Source organism: Gopherus evgoodei, chromosome 2 (assembly GCF_007399415.2).
Source record: "Gopherus evgoodei ecotype Sinaloan lineage chromosome 2, rGopEvg1_v1.p, whole genome shotgun sequence".
NCBI lineage: Eukaryota > Metazoa > Chordata > Testudines > Testudinidae > Gopherus > Gopherus evgoodei.
Genome location: NC_044323.1, coordinates 45,842,911 through 45,863,250, shown reverse-complemented (window position 1 = coordinate 45,863,250; position 20,340 = coordinate 45,842,911). Strand labels below are relative to the sequence as shown.

Genomic DNA, 20,340 nt, shown 5'->3' with positions numbered 1-20,340 from the left:
TGCCAGATGGTATTGAGGGCTTCTTAGGGTCACACCATGCCACAGTGCTGAAGGGAAGGGTCATGTGCTGGTACTCCTGCACAGAGAATATCTTCTTTGTTTTTGATGAAGAAAAGATAATGAGTAAGCACTGCTGTGCTGAGGACAACTCCCTCCACTGTTGTGTGTGGGAGGTTTCTGAACAGGGATGTTATGCAGCCACATGGTTAGCTTCCTCACAGCTGCTGAAAGTACGATGCTAAAAGAGGGCATTATGGTATCATAGCTACCTTCCTTCTCTGTAGTGAGCCACTATAGGGAGGGCAATAGGCAGTCATTACTGCCTATAGACCACTCTTTTCCTGTAATATGAGGTACCAGTGGGGAAAATACTAGGGAATACTGTGTCAGAGTGGATACCCTCCTGAGTAGGGGCACTGAGAGCAGATTGACATGGAGGTGTTGCTGAGCCAACATAGATTTCTTTCCTTCACTGACAGGAATGATATGGAAGTATTAGTGCACAAAAATATGCTTCCTTCCCTAACCCATGGGGTGGAAAGGGGGTGGTTTGGGGCTCTACTGTGCTGGCATGAATTCCCTCTGGCATGTAGGTGCCTAGAGGAGGGTACTGAGGAGACATTACTGAGGAAATGCTGCAAAGCTGAGTCTGACTAACTCACACACACAGAGATGCTGAGGGGAAGTATCTGAGGTGTTCTGTCACCGGGTCTCATTCCCCCATGCAAGGAATATGGAAACATCATCCTATGGACTGAATGAGATATCGGTCCAGTGGAAAAAATAGTATTTGAACATGTAATTAAAGAGTGTATCATAATGCATATACAAAAGGAGTGGAGGGGCTGAATTAAGGTTGAACAGACAACCTTAATTCTGGCATTTCCTAATTTTACATTTCTGTACTCTACCTATGTCATTTTCTTTTCACATAATTTTCATGTGTGTAATATTTCAGTTCACTGCAATGGTATAAAAGTATTGCTGTTGCTGTAACTAAGCTGCTTAAATACCACTGAGAATCTTGGCCTAACTCCCATTGATTTCAATTGAAGTTAGAAGCATAAATACCACTGAGAATCTGGGCCTAACTTACTAATTGTTCTAAAAGAAATTTTAAGATGCAAAGCATAATACTAAGTATTTACAGGCACCATTGATAGCAGAGTTACGTGCAGTAGCTTTGTTTCTTATCATAGAGAAGGGTGAAGAAATAAATATGCATATTGGTTTGTGCAAGATGGCAGAAAGTTGTTGGTGTTGTGTACAGAAAAGAACGTGTGTTGGATTTTCTGGATGACTTCCTCCACGGCTGCCTATTATTGCTAAAGTCCTTCTATCTGCAAATATGTTTTTAATGGTGGATCTCCTTTAGGCTTTTCTGGGATTTGTGCTGCTTACTGGGGCGCATAAACCCACAAAGCAACAGGTCAGCTAGCAGAAAAAGGTGGCTATTCCACCTGTGATAGCCTAGATCCCCCAATAGGAGTTTGGAGCCAAAGACTGTCAGACCTGGATGCAAAATTCTTATAGTAATGGATATTAAGGCTCATATGGTTTTCAACAGAATAGTTGAGGAAGGGAATTTTTGCGAAAGTGAAGCAAATCAAAACACACAAACATCTTCAGCCAAAAAAATTTCATATTTACACTAAATGAAAGAAATTGTTGCCTTGTGTCATAGACTCATAGAAATGGAGGACTGGAAGGAACCAGAGTAGGTCATCTAGTCCAGTCCTCTGCGCTGGGGGAGAACTAAGTGTTGTTTAGACCATTACCTACAGATGTTTGTCACTGGATGTTCTTAAGAACACATTAGACAGAGATTCCACAACCTCCCTAGGTAATTTGTTCCACTGCTTAACTACCCTGGCAGTTAGGACGTTTTTCCTAATGTCTAACTAACTCTCTCTTGCTGCAATTTAAGCCCATTACTTCTTTTCCTGTTTTCAAGGGGTAAGGAAGACAAGTTATCATCCTCCGCTTTATAACAACCTTTTAAGTACTTGAAGATTATTCTTATTTCTCCCCCCTCCCCTTTGCCCACATCTGCCCCAAAGTATTGTGCCCAGAACTGGACACAGTACTCCAGTTGAGGCCTTCTCAGTGCTGAGTAGAGCGGAAGAATTATTTCTCATGTGTTCTTACAACACTCCTGCTAATACATCCCAGAATGTTTGCTTTTTTTGGCAACAGTATTACTTTGTTGATTCTTGATAGTTTGTGATCCTTTATAACCTTCAGATCCTTTTCTGCCATACTTTTTCCTAGGCAGTCATTTCCCATTTTATATTTGTGCAATTGATTATTCCTTCCTAATTGTAGTACTTTGCATTTGTCCTTATTGATTTTCATGATATTTATTCCAGACCATTTCTTTAGTTTGTCAAAATCATTTTGAATTGTTTGGCTTTGCGTTGTCCCTCTGTATTATATTTTGCAATACATCTAGCCTTTCTTCTCTTTTCAGTGTTCCGTGCTTTTGACACAGACAATGACAGCTGTGTCAGTGTAACGGAATGGGTAGAAGGTTTATCAATATTTCTTCGAGGGACATTAGAAGAAAAGATGAAATGTAAGGTTTATGTGTAATGTCAATTTTTAGTAATAATTAAATTTATGACTATTTAAATCTTTTTAAATGTAACTAATACTAATCATCTGCTGTTATAAAACTGAGGATAATTGGAGGGCTTTCCTTTGAACAATTTCATACTACTGGGTTGAGTTCTTCAAAGCTTGCTACCATTGGAATTTTGTGTTTTCCATTTCTGAGCTTGCATTAGAACTCACAGACATGAAAAAGTCTTTATCAAGATATTAAGACCAATAATTAAAGACATTTAAAGGCCCAAACTGGGCCATGTGAAATGCTGTTCATGGGGAGCCTCTCGGGGATTAAGCCAGTGCAGAGAAGTCCAGAAGCCACTCCGTCCTAGACACTGGAGTAAAAGCCTAAAATGGTGAAATTGTTATTTTGAAGCATAGCCTTGAACCTAATCTTAAAATCTCTTTTAAGATCTTTTTAAAGAACTATTTTTTAAATTTCTGCATTCATTTTAAGCAAAAGCGTTGTCTACAAGAGGTGGAAACAATGCCACTGGGTTGAGTCTTCCTAAGCTTGTTACTGTTGGACTTCTGTTCTTTCCATCCAAATCAGGCAGAGCTGGGAGTTGAACGTGGGCCTCCACATCACAGGCCAGTGCCCTAGCCCCTGGGCTAGAGTCACACTAATTTCCCCACCTCAAGCCCTCCAAGAATCAAACCTGGACCTGAGAAACCTTCCCGCCAAATCTGTCATTGAAACAGATATGTTTCCAAGAAACATTTCTCTTTCAATAGAACAGCACTTTCTGACAGAAAAATGTTTCACTGAAAATATTTTGACCAGCTCAAGTATTGACAAATACAAGTAGACTAAACCAGTTTGGAATAGTATTTACAAATAGGAGGGTTGGGTGGGTATTTTACTGACTGAAAGCTTTTTCTTGATAGTGTAATTGGCAAAGGAAAGGTCCAGAAGGTTTTAGCAGAAGTCAGGATTGGTTTAGAGTCATTTGTTCTGTGGGGCTGGGCTTGACATGGTTTGAAAGCCAAGATAAACTTGGAGACACTTGACACTTAAGGAGAGATTTGCAGCTAGAAGAGAGAGAGAGAGAGAGAGTGTGTGTGTGTGTGTGTGTGTGTGCGTGCGTGCGTGCGTGCTGTCAGTCTTCTCCATATCCATCTCTATCACAGGCTTTTCAACCTGCAACTTTCATACAAGTCACCTATCGCTGTTTAAAAATATACCTTCCATCTTAGTCTAAATAAGACTTTGACCTGCAGCATATCCTTCCATGCCTTCACAGATGAAACTGGGGCTCCACTGCATTTGTGCTGGGTTTGTCCTTTAAACTGGTTCGTGCTCTGCTCTGCAGTGATGTCGGGCTCCACAGATTAATTTCCCTCTCATAATTCTAGAGACAGAGCCATACTGAAGCCCAACACTAGATGCAACTGGGCCTCAACATAATCACAGTGCTGGAGGTACAGACTCCCATTATACTGAAACAATACCAATTTTTGTATCATCATCAAGAACACCCATAAAACTGCAATACCTGGTCACCTTACTCCAGGGATCAGCAACCTGTGGTACGCAGCCCGCCAGGTAAGCACACTGGTGAGCTGAGCCGGTTTGTTTACCTGCTGCGTCCACAGGTTCAGCCAATCAGGGCTCCCACTGGCTGGCAGTTCGCCATTCCAGGCTAATGGGGGCGGCGGGAAATGGCGGCCAGCACATCCCTCGGCCCGCGCCGCTTCCCACAGCCCCCATTGGCCTGGAGTGGCAAACCACAGCCAGTGGGAGCTGCGATCAGCCAAACCTGTGGATGCAACAGGTAAACAAATTGGCCCGGCTCACCTGGGTGCTTATCCTGGCGGGCTGCATGCCAAAGGTTGCTGATCCCTGCCTTACCCAAATGACTACTTTGAAATTAGATTAATCTGAGTAACGCCACTCAGAAAGCAGAAGGAAAGGAAAGAAAATTGAAAAATACTCAACATAAAATAGCTGTTTCTGGCTTGTTTGGAGCTTTTTGGTCTTAACCTTGGTTAGCTTTGTGGAATTTTGACTGTTTAAGCACTGTGAATATAATATGATGCAGTCTATATTTTCACTGTGCATTGAGAAGGAATTTGTCAATTACTGACAGCTGTCTGACTCCACAGTTGGGGCACATCCTTAAGACAAAGGATGAAATCCTGGTTCTACTGAAGTCAGTAGCAAAATGCCTATTGACTTCAGTGGGGGCAGGATTTTATCCAAAGGCAGAAACATATTTTTGCTGTTGTGAAAGTTAAGGTATATCACTTGTATCTTGTACTGCAGTATCACAAGACTCATTGAGAGCAGTCACATATTAGCAAAGAGGAAGCAATGACAGGTATTTTTGTTGAATGATTAATATATATATGTTTATAATAGTAAAAAGAAACTATTATTTTTATATTATTTTGAGATTCTCTCTCTGCACTAAAGGATGCCTGATTTGCCGTTTTTGAACTGATACAGCTCATGCTAACATTTTGTAGCCCAGCTTCTGAACTGGTTAGGGTTCATCCTCTAATTGTAATGCAAAGGTAACAATACCTCAGGAGTATGAGTAATTGAGTCTGTTCTCTCCTATTTGCCTCTCACTCAGCATCAGTTTACAAATTGTATGAAAACAGACTTTCACCACATATTAAACATGTTTAGGCAATAGCAAGAGAGAGAGTATGAGTAGCAGTCTTTCCCCCCCTCCCCTCCTCTTTAGTGAGTGGGACCAGGCAGGGGCTGGGGCTTGTTTCTCCCACAGGGTGCAGGACTGGGATGGGGCAGCCTTGGTGGTGCCAGCCTTGCACAGGACCTCCAGGGATCTCTGAAATGCAATCAGCTGTAGGGTGCCAGGGCTCAGGCCTCTGCCCTGTGGATTGGTGGAATGGGGGTATCTAGCCCCTGTTGAAGGGTAAAGGACTCCGCAGCCAACTTAGCATTTAGTCATTTACAAAATAAGTTTAGATTCTGCACCCTGCCCCCAACCACTCATGCACACTTGCACCCCAAGCTGCAACTTTAACAAACTGTGTCCTCAACTTTAGGACCAAAAACTCAACTTTCTTACAGCCTTCCTTATATCCAAATAACCACTCACTTTTGTAACTGTTACTTAAAATCTGTCATTTACTATGCATTGCATATTTTTGTTCAATCTCTATTATACATTTTAGCTGAAATGAACACTAGTTTTTGAATGATCGGTAGATTATAATAATCAGTATAAAACATTTGTACATGGCAAATACGTCTCTGTACCTGAGCTACTCAGTATAGAATTGTCTTTACCTGTTCTAACACATAACTAACAAGCAACTCTAATGATTTGGGAAATGTTTGTATGAAATTGAATTAGATTTATCTTTTGAAAAGATTGTTTTGAGGTCTATGATCTGAATGGTGATGGATACATTTCAAGAGAGGAAATGTTTCATATGCTGAAGAATAGCCTGCTAAAACAACCATCAGAAGAAGATCCTGATGAGGGAATTAAGGACTTGGTAGAAATAACACTGAAGAAAATGGCAAGTACCAAACCTAATGGCAGTTTATTTTAGGTAAGGTGCACCTCTCTAATATCAATGAATTGATCTTCACAACAACTCCAGGAGGTAGGAAAATATTATCTCTACTTTGCAAATGGAAACTGAGGCACAAAGATATTAAGTGACTTGCCCAGGTCATACAGGAGGTCTAAGAAAAAACCAAACATGTAACCCAGATCTCATGAATCCCAGTCCAGTGTCCTAACAAAACTGTCCTTCCTTGCTCAGTTCACCACACTAATATATTTTCTCCTGATCAACTAAATATACTTATTTTTAGACTTAGGAATATTTTTTTAAAAGTCCAGTAGACAAAACTCCAAGGTGTAGCTGATCCCTTCTTTAAGAACATATAATTCTCAAACTTGCTTTGTATTTATTTCAATAAAAGGTGTCACCTACAATTTTATTCTTTACTAAAATTGTATGTACTTGTGCAAGTTTCTTCATGAGGTCGATGGATTTCCATTCCATTCAGCTAAATGCAGTGCCTTGCATGGTGTCAAATATCAGAGGGATAGCCATGTTAGTCTGGATCTGTGATGCATCCAATGAAGTGCTCCAATACGTCTGTTAGTCTATAAGGTGCCACAGAACTCTTTGCTGCTTTTACAGATCCAGACTAACACGGCTACCCCTCTGATATAAAATTGTATGTTAACACTTGATTTTATTAGGTAAATCTTACTTCTCCAGTTTACTAATTCTGTTAAAGTACAAACCCAAGATTGTTCATGTAAACTAAGGGCCTTATCAATGGGACTATTCTTGTGAGTAACGAAAGCAGAATTGGATGCTAAAGTCGTAGCAACATTTCCAGTAATGTAGGCATACAAGAAGTATAAATTGTTTAATAATCAAGTAATGTTATGTGTGAGAGAACAAATAGAATTTCCAACCTCAAACATTCAAGAATCAGGTCAGGCTCACAGAAATATGAAATTGGCTTAAAAATGAGATTTTAAAACGTAATTTTAGGGTTCTTATTTGCTTTCTGTGTTTTAAAACTTTAGGGTTAATTTTTTCAAGCTTTTCTCCATAATCATGAGGGCTAGAAACTTACTTTTTAAAAAAGTATAAAAGCTGAGATTCTCACATAGTAAGATGAGTTGAGGCTTTAAGAAAGACACCAAATATCATAAGACTCGTGATAAAATCACAAGAGTTGACAACAATGGAGCAGTATTAAGAATGTCAGTCAAGAACAATAAAGTTAAAAATTTCATTGATATATTCTTCAAACTCCATCTGATTTAACTGAGCCATAAACAAGCACTGCATGGCTGCAACAGCATTTTTAAAAAACTTGTTTATTCCAGTTTATTGTAATGAGCTACTGAGTCAGACTATAAGATTCAGTCATTCACAAGAGTTACCAGGGTCTTATGTGAGTTCTGTTAATAATGAACCATTAAGAGTAGCCTGTCAGCACCAAGGAAAGAGCAATATCAGACACACAGAGGATGCTCTGAATCTCTCCCTAGTGACACATCCAGCCAGTATCGGATTGGCATTGACAGCTTCTGTTTCTCTTTAGGTGGAAGAAGACTAGGCTGACACAGCACCAGACAGAGATGTAAAGGAGAACAGGGGGAAAAATATGAGGGTATTTGTGGCTTAAACTCACTCCTACCATACATGAAAAAAGTAATGGAAGATCATTTTTAGTTTGCAATTTAATCATTCTGCTCTTCAAATGTTAGAAATTTCATAGGTTTTGGGTGACTTTAAATACAACAGTAAAATAATTTCTTCTTTGAATAATTATCAATATGAACTCCACTCTTGGTGCTCATGAATCCCATGCATGTGAAATCAGATCTTGGCCAGCTGTGTCAGTTGGGGTCATGTCTGCACTCGAGATACCAGTGGCCCCTCCTCCCGAGGATATAAAGGGTAGAGTGACCCCAGTCATCCCTCAGTTCCTAATTAGTGCCTGTGGCAGTGAGAGAGAACCTCTTAACCTACAGCTCTCTGCACTGGGCTAGTTAGTAGTAGTCTTGATAATTAGTTATTTGGTTAGAAGTGTTAGTCTTTTGGCTGGTGGCAACAAAAAAAATAGTTTGTCAGATATTTAGTATTGGACTACATTCCTTCTACCTCACCCTCTCCTTTGTACAGGGGCTTGAGAAGCATGGCAGAAGCAAAATCCCTGGGGCTTAAAACCTGGCCCAAGTGTGATGCTTCAATGTTGCTTAACAGAAAGTATACCAGGTGCTTTTTTTGCCTAAAGAAAAGACATATTCTTGAGTAATGTCCATATATCACTCCTCTAAAGTTCTAAATGGACTCCAAAAGCTAGAGTGAAACCTGCCTAAATTGTTCCTCATAAAGTACTCTATATGAGCCTCCATGGATGCCAAAAGAAAGGATGTAGCAAGATGTCAGTCCTCCGATCAGTCCCTCTCCATGAGCACCCTGGTGAGTCAAAATTCAACCCCAAGATTCTGTGCTACATTGACCAATAGGTCCCAGTTGTCTGCTTCCATTCCAGCTTTGACTACATCTGACAGGTGGGAAGGAGCACCCACTACAGAGGTAAGATGAGATGTAGATCAGCCTACCTGATGCCTATCAAGTTGAGATACAAGAGTCAGAAAATATCTGATTAATCTCAGGCTAAACAACTGAAGGTTAGTCAATAGCCTAACATAGATCTCTCTGGTGCCTCAGTACTGACTGTTAAACATGTGCCTGGGGTTCCAGCTATATCTGTGGACCGCCCTTCCTCTGGCACCAATCTGTCGGAACTTGGTGCCTTGGTATCTATTGCATCTATCCTGTCTCTGTAGCCATCTAAAGCATATAAGGCACCAAATGATCTAACTGTAGGACTGGTATCAGAGTCACTTTTCTTTGAGAGGTTGAGGTTGGTGATAGCTAAGCCACTAGTTACCAGGTCATCAGAATGACAGATGAAGGAGGTCTCTCTGGTATTGACTTAATTCCCTACCCAAATAAGGAAAATACAGCAGAGCCACTGAATGGCTTCATCTTCAGAGGTCTCTTCCTTTTTTTCATCACCATTGATACACAGTATGGAGTCATCTACTACATATTCACACAAATACCCCCTGCTCACCTCCACCAGGTTGCACAAGAGGAGTCACTCATGTTATTTATCACTTTACTGTCTTCTAGGTATTTGCAAACTGACTGGTTAACTATTTGGTCCGTTATCTTTTCAGGTACTGAAATTAAACTGACTGGTCTGTAATTCCCCAGGTTGCCCTTATTATCCCTTTTTATAGATGGGCACTATATTTGCCCTTTTCCAGTCCTCTGGAATCTCTCCTGTCTTCCATGACTTTTCAAAGATAATCACTAATGACTCAGATATTTCCTCAGTCAGCTCCTTGAGTATTCTAGGATGCATTTCATCAGGCCCTGGTGACTTGAAAACATCTAATTTGTATAATTTTTAACTTTCCCCCTATTTTAGCCTCTGTTCCTTCCTCATTTTCACTGGCATTCATTATGTTAGATGTCCAATTGCTACTAAACTTTTTGTTGAAAACGGAAACAACAAAATAATTTAGCACTTCTGCCAGTTCCACATTTTCAGTTATTGTTGTCCCCCGCCTCCCACTGAGTAACAGGCCTACCGTGTCCTTGGTCCTCCTCTTGCTTCTAATTCATTTGTAGAATGTTTTCTCGTTACCCTTTATCTCTAGCTAGTTTAATCTCATTTTGTGCCTTTGCTGACTAATTTTGTTCTACATACTTGTTTGTTTATATTTCATCCTTTGTAATTTTGACCTAGTTTCCACTTTTTGTAGGACTCAGTTTTGTCCCTACTGAGGAACCTGAGAGGCAGGGGGAGGGTGTACAGCCATGTTCTTGTAACCCTGCATCTTATGTCCCTTCCAGAGTTAGATTATCCCTCCCCAAAGAGGCAGTATAGACCAACCCAGCCATATCAGTTAGTGCAGCCTCAGATTCTGGAAAGGCAGAAGGAAAGAGATGAGGAACAATATCTGCCAAGAGAGAAACAACTTGTTTCCACTGTGATTTCCTCACCCTCCCTCAATGAGGCAATAAATCCCTCGATGTCTTCCTCTATTGATCATGTTCTCATGTCCTTCCACCACACACACACATTTTTTCCAGTGTTGGCACATGATATGGCCTGGTCTGTTGCCCAGGTAGATCTTCCATGGTGCACAGCTCCTCCAAGAGCTGGCTGACCAACAGATGTTCCATGATTTGTGTTTCACCACTATCACATGTTTCTGGGTCATTGGAATAGCTCCACTTAGGCATATTGACTTCTGAGCTGCCAACTCTTGTTCAGAAGCAATTTTAAACATCTCCAAGTCAACCAATTCTTTTATACATGTATGAAGGCATTCAGCAACATGGATGGGTATTTTGACACCTTTGTTGAGTATTTCAAGCCATATGTGCAACATTTCCAGTTGTGTAGTCAGTGATACTTTTAAGCAGTTTCATTGCTGCTAGGAAGCCTTTTCATAATTTCATGTGGCTAAGTGCCCTGATGCACTCATGTAGCACATGTTTGGTATCTTTGACCTGTCATCATCATTCCATTTTGCTTGTGAATTCTCTCCTGATATCTAGTGGCACAACTCTGGCAAGCATGTAAAGGCTGTTCACATTTGTTGGTTTTAGACATACTGTGATATAGTTGCAGCTCTCATTCAGCACAGGATTTAGCTTTTTTGAATGAGCCAATCTTTCCCACACGGGATATTCATATTCAGTGATCAAATAGCAAAGCACACGTGCAATGACACTTAGTGTTGCTGTGTTGGTTCCCCATTTTGAATTTTCAAGTTTCCTCAGTATGTTGTTCTGGGAGCTAACTTTGTCTTTTGTCTTCTCCACGTGTGCCTTGAAGGAGAGAGAGTGGTCTAGCATCACTCCAAACTAGATAGGATTCCAGTAGTGGGCAAATGATACCCCATTCCAGATGATGATGAGTTGTCTATTGGCCTCATGATTCTAAAGATGGAAGAGACTCGCCTCTCTTTTGGCTAGGTTGGCATGCAATTGATTCTTTGTGTAACAAACTGAGAGCTTAGACAGTGCTGATGTTAGTGTAGCTTTGATCTAGACAAAACTTTTGGCTTGGGCAGTGATGCATAGGTCATTGGCACAGATAACATTTCATGTGCTGAGATGGATTAGTTGATCTTCATGTATTGGAGAACATACACTCCTTTGTGACAGGCCATTTTATTTGTTAGTTGACTTCAATTCCCCTTCCTGCATAGTTTGACATAAAAACGTTAGTTCCCTAGTAGAGATTGTCAGTCATACAAAGTGGTCCTCTTTCATCATGTTCTATGTTATAGTAAGGAGCCTTCAGTGATTCATTGTGTCATATGCTGCTAATAGGTCAACAAATACAGTGCTGCTATCATACACTTTTCAAAGCCATCTTCGATATACTGAATGATGTTCAGCACTTGACTAGTACATGACTTACTTGCCTGGACAGAACCCAGCTTGTTCTGGGATTTGGTGCTTTTTAATTAATGGTGATAAGTGGTGCCGACTGAGATGGCTCATATAGTTTGTAGAGGTGACATAGTGGTGATATAGGCATGACGTTCTTTGACTCTGTAGCATCCTTCCCTGAGTTCAGGAGTGCCACTACATATGCTCACTGCCAGATCTTGGGTCCTTTTGTATGTTGCTGAGCATCTGTTAAACAACTTAAGTAATCAGTTCTTTATTGCTGGTCAAAAATGTTTGATTTGTTCAGTCTGAATGACATCTAGAGCAGCAGTTTTGCCATTCTTGAGGGGTGTTAATTCTGGAGGTTAATTCAGTCATATACTGTGCCCTAGAAATATAAACTACTTGGTCTTCTTGGGTTGTTTGTTCAGTGCAGCTGCCATTTTCTACGAGTTCATGTGTGACCCGATTTGAAGTAACATTGTAGTGTCACTCTGCCTTCCCTCTGTGGTTGTTAAACTTGAGGATGGTTATCCATACTTACTGTTGTGGGTTATGTCCATGCTCTTAATAAGGTTCTGCGATCACTTCTGTTTTTCCTTCTTTAGTGCAGAGATCCGTTCCTTACTGGCTGTGATGGTATCCTCAGTGAATGGGTCTGCTTTGAACTTCAGTTTATATTTAGCATACCAATCCAATAAGATTTAGCATACCATACCAATCCAGTGTTAGTCATGGCACATAATTTGTTTTGAAGCCTTGTGGAACATACTTCTTTGAGACAGTCAGTGCCACACTGACAAACTGGTCATAATTTTCTGGTATTGGTTCGATCTTTCTTACAATGGTATCAAGGTCATTGGTGAAGCCCTTCCATTCTTTTTTAAAATTAAAGCAGTACCAACATGGGACTGAGTTAGGTGGTATGGCTTTATTGAAATGGATGGTGATGGATGCAACACTCTGTACCTCAGAATACCAGCCTGGAACTCCCATATTCATCATTGTCATATGACTGATACATTTTGTACAAAGTATGCCTTGTTAGGTATTATTTTTAAGTCTTGATTTGCTAAACATTAATATCCTCTTGAATTGTATGTGCATTCATTGTATGTGATGTTATGAAGTATACCTATAGGTGTTACTGAAATATGTTTTGAGGTTGGGAAATGCCCATACCTGGCCTTTCAGTAGGGACAAAGGAGGAACTATCACTGGCCAGACAGGTGTTGACAGCCCATCAAGAAGAATCCATTATCCCAGAGACTTCTGAGAGAGGGCACATACACAGTGGGGGCAGCCTGATGCCCACATCACACAAAGGATCTTTCTAGCAGCTGGAAGAAAATATAAAAGAGGGACAGTGACATAATCACTGGGCCTCTCACCTCCCACATCTTAACACCTGGAAGATCATTCAGAAGACAGTCTTTGAACTGGGGAGATTGCGCCCAAGATGAAAGTGAACCCAGTCTGTGCATTAGGAACTGTGATCTGCCTGTAACATCTATTAGGGTGAGAGACTGATTCAAATCTTGCTTAGTCTGTAAAAGTTAGAATTTAGACTGCATTTTTATTTTTATTTTTTAGGTACCAACATTGATCTCTATGCTTGCTACTTATAATCACTTAAAATCTATTTGTAATTAATAGATCTGTTTTATATTTTACCTAAAACAGTGTGGTTTTGGTTGGAGTGCTTGGGGAATCTCAGCTCAGGTTAGCAAAGGCTGTTGCACATGCACTACCCTTTTGTCAGAGTGGCAAACTTATTAATTAGCTTGCACTGTCCACGGGTGTCTTGAGCAGTGTAAGATGGTATATTTCTGGGGTGCAAGGCTGGGGCCTGGGGTGATTGGTTGGTGCCTGTCTCTGTATGATTTGTAAGTGGCTCAGGGAGCATTCATGCAATTTAGCTGGGTGTGGGGCTCCACATGTTGATGGCTGAGTGATCACAGCACCTGGAAGGGTCTTGCTGCTTGTCACTGGCATAGCATTGTGTGAGACAGCCCAGGCTGGAGACTTATGTGGGCACAGCAGTTCCACATTGTATCCTGTGGTTCCCATCACAAGGGGCCAGTGCTGCAAATGTGGAATCAGACCCAACTTAAGTTTGTTATATGCATCAGCTATGTTGTTGCTAATAAACACTACATCAGGTTTGTAGCCCTATATCCCTGGACTGCTACTGAAAGAACTGGGTAATTTAGGATTCTGAATCAACTCAAATGTATCCTCAATGATCACTGCAGTGAATTCCAGGACCTCATCAGATACATGGCACAGTCTCTGGAGATTATCAGAAAGTAGTACAGAGGAAACCTCACAAGCTCTTGGATACGTTGCACTCTTCCATAACTGTCAGGCTTTCCATTGCTGATAAATAAGGTATTGTTGGAGCCTTCAAAAGTCCTGAGACAGACTTCAGCATTTGATTCCTGCTGTACCTAGGAGTGTAGACAGGATTCCCTTCCAGTGGGTTTGAATAGTCTTATTCTCACCTGGTACAGGGATCTCTGGTTGTAGGAACCATCCAGGAGAAGTCCAAGCTGCTAGGGCCTCCCAAAGAAACATCTAAGGAGAAAAACCCTAAAAAGCTAGACCTGTTTGGATGCAAAGTCTTTTCACCTGCCAACTTCCAGATGCTTATAGCTAGCTACCAACTCTTCTTTAAATACGACTTTTTAAAATGGGACAAACTATCACAGGAAAATCGAGAGGAATTTAAAGCCATCATGCTGGAAAGAAAACTGATATCGCATGTTTCTATTCAAGATGCACTTGACACGTCCAACACAACAGCACTCACTATGGCCACTTCTGTGATGGTCAGAAGATATTTCTGGCTTTGATCATTAAGGATTCACAGGAACGTCCAATCCACAATTGAGGTTCTTTCATTTGAAGTTAATAAGCATTTTAATTCCAAAACAGGTAAGGTCCTCCATTCATTGGAGGACTCCAGGACAACTCTGCATTCTTTGGGTCCGTAGTTCTATCGCCAAGAAGAAAACAAATAAGATCAGTCTTCTGTCAGACAAAATCTCTCTTCCCATTACTATTATCAGCCTTAGAGGAACCACCAATAAAAAAGGAGAGGTTCCATCAACAATGATCTTCTGCCTCTTCCTCCACTTCTGCACAATCTGCATCTTCCACAACGCAGCAGGTTTGATATTGGTGTTGAAAGCCTGACAGAACTTCTCAAGGATCACTTCCCTTCCACAGACCCCTTTGGCAACCACCTTTTTATTTTTGAGAAGCCTAGACTGTCACCTCAGACTAATGTGTCCTGGAAATTGCTGAATCTAGTTTCATCTCTTCCTATCCCCTCCTCCCCATCCCTTTTAAGGGACCAGATACTGTTGAAACAATAAGTGGAATCCCTTTCTACATCTCAGAGCTGTGAAGGAGGTGTTTTTAGAGTTCAGGATAAGCGGGTGAGGGGGATATTCCCATTCTTTTCTCATCCCGAAGAAGAAAGGTTGATGTCTCATTCTGAACCTCTGCTATCTCAACAAATTCATCTGTCATTTCAAGTTCAGAATTGTGACTCTGGCCTCTATAATTCCCTCATTAGATCCTGAAAACTGGTTCCTGGCAGTTGACCTTCAGAATGCGTATTTTCACATATCCATTCATCTGGAGTACCTCAAATTCATCTCACTATCAGTACAAGATCTTGCCCTTGGGTCTTTCCACCGTACCAAGGGTATCTGCCAAGTGCTTGGCAGCTTATCTAAGAAAAAAGGGGATCCAGGTCTATCTATATCAACAACTGGTTGATCCAAAAAAGATCACACCAGCAAATGATCAATGCAATTCAAATGGCCTTAAAGCTCTTTGCTTCACTGTGCCTCAAAGCCAGAGAAAAATCTACCCTTACTCCAACTCAAAGCATAGAGTTTATAGAAGCCATATTATAGTCTGGGTTGACAAGAGCTTACCTTCCATGAGATCCCAAACTATAGTGAACCTCATGCACCAGGCTGTATCTCACCCAGAGACATTGGTAAGAGCATGCCTCAGACTTCTGTGACAGATGGCCTCATGCACATATGTGAGTCAGTTTGCCAAACTTCACCTATGCTGCATACAAGAGTGATTGAAATCAATGTAACTATCCAGCAGAGACCACACAAATATGTTGGTCATGGTCCCTCAGAAAGTGGTGGAAAAATTCATTTCGGGGGGGCAAGGGAATACCCTTCTCTGCACTTCTACATACCAAAACAGGTGACAGATACCTCTACTCAGGGATTGGTAGGGGGGGCCTCACCTACATCACTTTCAGCCACAGTGTCTGTCGTTCACTCAAGTACTTTATATACACATAAGCATCCTTGAACTCATAGCCATTTGCCTGTAAGTCAAAGCATTCTTCACTCTACTCCAGGGAGCCACAATCCAAATGCTGACAGACAACACAACAGCTATGCATTATGTCAACAGACAAGGAGGAGCTACGTCATTTCCATTCTGTCAGGAAGCCATTAGGCTCGGACTTGATGCATTAGTTACTAGATCATGCTACTGGGTCGGTATCTTCCAGCTATTTGGAACTTGTTAACAGTTTATGACATGCAGGCACCCCAATACTCACCGCTGTCAGGTAATTGGGATATGTTTTGTACAAAGTATGCCTTGTATCATTCTAAAAGTCTTGATCTGCTAGACATGAATATCTTGGATTGTATGTCTATTGTTGTATGTGGAATTATGAAGTTTGGCTATGTATGTGTTACTGAAACATGTTGTGAGGTTGAAAACATCCCCAAGCAGCCTTTTAGGTACAAAAGTAAAAAGGCCAAACAGTGTCAATGACTTATTGAGGAAATGCACACAAGCACAAGGATTACCCCAAGCACTGTGTACAACAGAAACCTCTGAGATAGCACTACACAATGGGAACTGTTTGACCCAGGTTACAGCAAAAGAGCTTTCCAGCAAATGTGAAGAAGATACAAAAGGGGGAAATGACATCATGATGGTACCTCGCTCTCCCTACAACAACAAACCTGGAAACACCTGAAGATGATACAGAGTGTCCTGAGACAAGATGCTGGATTGATGATCAGTATAGCCCCAGCATGGGCTAGGCAGTTCTGGTATTCAAATCTGGTGAACCTCTCAACCAGTTATGTTGCCTGAGTTTGGCAGAACAATGATCAGGTCATACTACAGGACCCAGCATTGTTACATTTTACAGCCTGAATGCTGGCTGATCACATCCATTGAAAGAAGCTGTTTAGTTGGAGTTCAGTACAGTCTGTTCTAAAGCAGGAAAGGTTCAACTAGACCAGGGGTCGGCAACCTTTCAGAAGTGGTGTGCCGAGTCTTCATTTATTCACTCTAATTTACAGTTTCGCGTGCCAGTAATACATTTTAACGTTTTTAGAAGGTCTCTTTCTATAAGTCTATTATATAACTAAACTATTGTATGTAAACAAGGTTTTCAAAATATTTAAGAAGCGTCATTTAAAATTAAATTAAAGTGCTGATCTTACGCCGCCAGCCTGCTCAGCTCACTGCCAGCCTGGGGTTCTGTTCACCTAGGCCAGCAGCAGGCTGAGCAGGGCCTGCAGCCGGGACCCCAGACCTGGCTGGGGGGGTTTCAGGGGTCAGGGCAGAGGGCTGGGGTGTGGGGGAGTGTGTGTGGGGGTGTAGAGCAGGAGGCTGGGTGTGTGTGGGGGGTGCAAGGCAGAGGGATAGGTGTGGGGGGGTTCAGGGCAGAGGGCTGAGCGGTGTGAAGGGTGCAGGGCAGAAGGCTGGGTGTGGAAGGAATTCAAGGGTCAGGGCAGAGGACTCAGGGGTATGGGCGCTGCAGGGCAGAAAGCTGTGGGGGGGGTGCAGGGCAAAAGGCTGGTTGGGGGGTTCAAGGGTCAGGGCAGAGGGCTGGGGGGTATGGGGGCTGCAGGGCAGAAAGCTGAGTGCGTGCGGAGGTCAGGGCAGAGGGGTGGGGGCATGGAGGTGTAGGACAGAAGGCTGTGTGTGTGTTCAGGGGTCAGGGCAGAGGGTTGGGGTGCTCGGCTTGTAGGGGTGCTCCCAGCCCCCTGCCCTGAGCAGCTCCGGGCAAGGGGCTGGAAATATGCCCTGTTCCACCCCCTTCCCCAAGGCTCTGTGCCTACCTCTCTCTGCATCCTCTATGGAGCTTCCTACAGGCTGCTGCTCTTCCCCCTCCCCTTTGCTAGGGCCATCTGCTGATTGGCGCAGGGATAGAGAGGGGGCGGGGCAGGAAAGCACCATGCTGGAGGAAGAAGCAGGGAAAGGGGAAGCTTGTCTGCCACAGAACCAAGCTTCTGCCTCCTGCCCCCGCAGGGGAGAGCGGTTGCCCGGGGGGGGGGGGGGCGGCTGAGTGGGGCTGGGGGCCAGGACTGCAGCAGGCGGCTGCGTGCTGCTCAAAATTGGCTCGCATGCTGCAGGTTGCTGACCCCTGAACTAGACTAACGTATACAGCTAAGTAGAAAAGGTTTTCAATTGGGCATTTCAGAATCACAGCTGTCTCCTTTCGACAACACCAATTTCAAGCAATACTGGAGTATTTATTAACCCTGAAACCACTCTGACTTTCTATTAGTTCCATAAAGGTCCATGTGTCAGCAATCTCTGTACATCGCCCTCCTATCCAGGGCCTTCTCACTGTACAGTTGTGAGATTCCTTAAGGGCCTAACCCATGTTTTTTCTCCAGGTCAGGAGCCCCTCTCCTTCTTGTGACTTCAGTATAGTATTAGCAAGGATGATTGCCCCTCTCCCACTTTGAGCCCTTAGCAGCCTGTTCCCTAGATTTTCCCTATCTATGAAGCCTGACTTTTTAGTAACCATTACATCAGCTTGAAGAATAGGGACTCTCAGGGCGGCTCTCCCTTATAAAGTGTTTCATAAGGACAGGGTCACTCTCAGGCTTCATCCCAGGTTCCTGCCCAAAGTTGTGTCAAACTTCTACATGAACCAACTCATCTCCCAGGCCATGTCTACATCTAAAATTTTGCAGCGCTGGTTGTTACAGCTGTATTAGTACAGCTGTATAGGGCCAGCGCTGCAGAGTGGCCACACTTACAGCAACCAGCGCTGCAAGTGGTGTTAGATGTGGCCACACTGCAGCGCTGTTGGGCGGCTTCAAGGGGGGTTCCGGGACCGAGAGAGCAAACCGGGAAAGGAAACCAGCTTCGCCGCGGTTTGCTCTCTCGGTCCCGGAGCCAGCCAGCAAACCGCGGGGAAGGAGACCTGCTTGCTCGGGGTTCCGGGACCGAGAGAGCAAACCGGGAACGCCGCGGTTTGCTCTCTCGGTCCCGGAGCCAGCCAGCAAACCGCGGGGAAGGAGACCTGCTTGCTCGGGGTTCCGGGACCGAGAGAGCAAACCGGGAACGCCGCGGTTTGCTCTCTCGGTCCCGGAGCCAGCCAGCAAACCGCGGGGAAGGAGACCTGCTTGCTCGGGGTTCCGGGACCGAGAGAGCAAACCGGGAACGCCGCGGTTTGCTCTCTCGGTCCCGGAGCCAGCCAGCAAACCGCGGGGAAGGAGACCTGCTTGCTCGGGGTTCCGGGACCGAGAGAGCAAACCGGGAACGCCGCGGTTTGCTCTCTCGGTCCCGGAGCCAGCCAGCAAACCGCGGGGAAGGAGACCTGCTTGCTCGGGGTTCCGGGACCGAGAGAGCAAACCGGGAACGCCGCGGTTTGCTCTCTCGGTCCCGGAGCCAGCCAGCAAACCGCGGGGAAGGAGACCTGCTTGCTCGGGGTTCCGGGACCGAGAGAGCAAACCGGGAACGCCGCGGTTTGCTCTCTCGGTCCCGGAGCCAGCCAGCAAACCGCGGGGAAGGAGACCTGCTTGCTCGGGGTTCCGGGACCGAGAGAGCAAACCGGGAACGCCGCGGTTTGCTCTCTCGGTCCCGGAGCCAGCCAGCAAACCGCGGGGAAGGAGACCTGCTTGCTCGGGGTTCCGGGACCGAGAGAGCAAACCGGGAACGCCGCGGTTTGCTCTCTCGGTCCCGGAGCCAGCCAGCAAACCGCGGGGAAGGAGACCCGAGCAAGCAGGTCTCCTTCCCCGCGGTTTGCTGGCTGGCTCCGGGACCGAGAGAGCAAACCGCGGCGTTCCCGGTTTGCTCTCTCGGTCCCGGAACCCCGAGCAAGCAGGTCTCCTTCCCCGCGGTTTGCTGGCTGGCTCCGGGACCGAGAGAGCAAACCGCGGCGTTCCCGGTTTGCTCTCTCGGTCCCGGAACCCCGAGCAAGCAGGTCTCCTTCCCCGCGGTTTGCTGGCTGGCTCCGGGACCGAGAGAGCAAACCGGGAAAGGAAACCAGCTTGATTACCAGAGGCTTCCTCCTTCCACGGAGGTCAAGAAAAGCGCTGGTGAGTGTCTACATTGCATTACCAGCGCTGGATCACCAGCGCTGGATCCTCTACACCCGAGACAAAACGGGAGTACGGCCAGCGCTGCAAACAGGGAGTTGCAGCGCTGGTGATGCCCTGCAGATGTGGACACTCTCAAAGTTGCAGCGCTGTAACTCCCTCACCAGCGCTGCAACTTTCTGATGTAGACAAGCCCCCAGTTTTCTCACTCAAATGTGGATGAAGCTAAATGTCACACATGTGCTGTAGTAAGGTCATTATTACACTACCTTAACAGGTCAAAATCATTGAAGAACACACCTAGACTGAGAGAGTTACAGGTCAGACTGTATCCTTACAGAGATTAACAAAATGGGTCTCCACTTGTATAAGAAAGCATCATAAGCTAGCCAAGTTAGATTTACCTAGTCACCTTAGAGCTCATTCCATTAGAGCTCAGGCAGCG

The 20,340-nt window shown here is 44.0% G+C and overlaps 1 protein-coding gene across 1 annotated transcript in view; it reads left to right on the top strand.

Annotated features, from left to right (window-relative positions):
* The window catches only part of EFCAB1 (EF-hand calcium binding domain 1), a 33,862-nt gene that overhangs the window by 11,545 nt on the left and 1,977 nt on the right, over positions 1-20,340 (top strand). The window contains exons 3-4 of the mRNA XM_030550568.1: positions 2,471-2,575; positions 5,954-6,105. Of these exons, the coding sequence (XP_030406428.1) occupies positions 2,471-2,575; positions 5,954-6,105 (257 nt within the window). The remainder of the gene's footprint in view (positions 1-2,470; positions 2,576-5,953; positions 6,106-20,340) is intronic.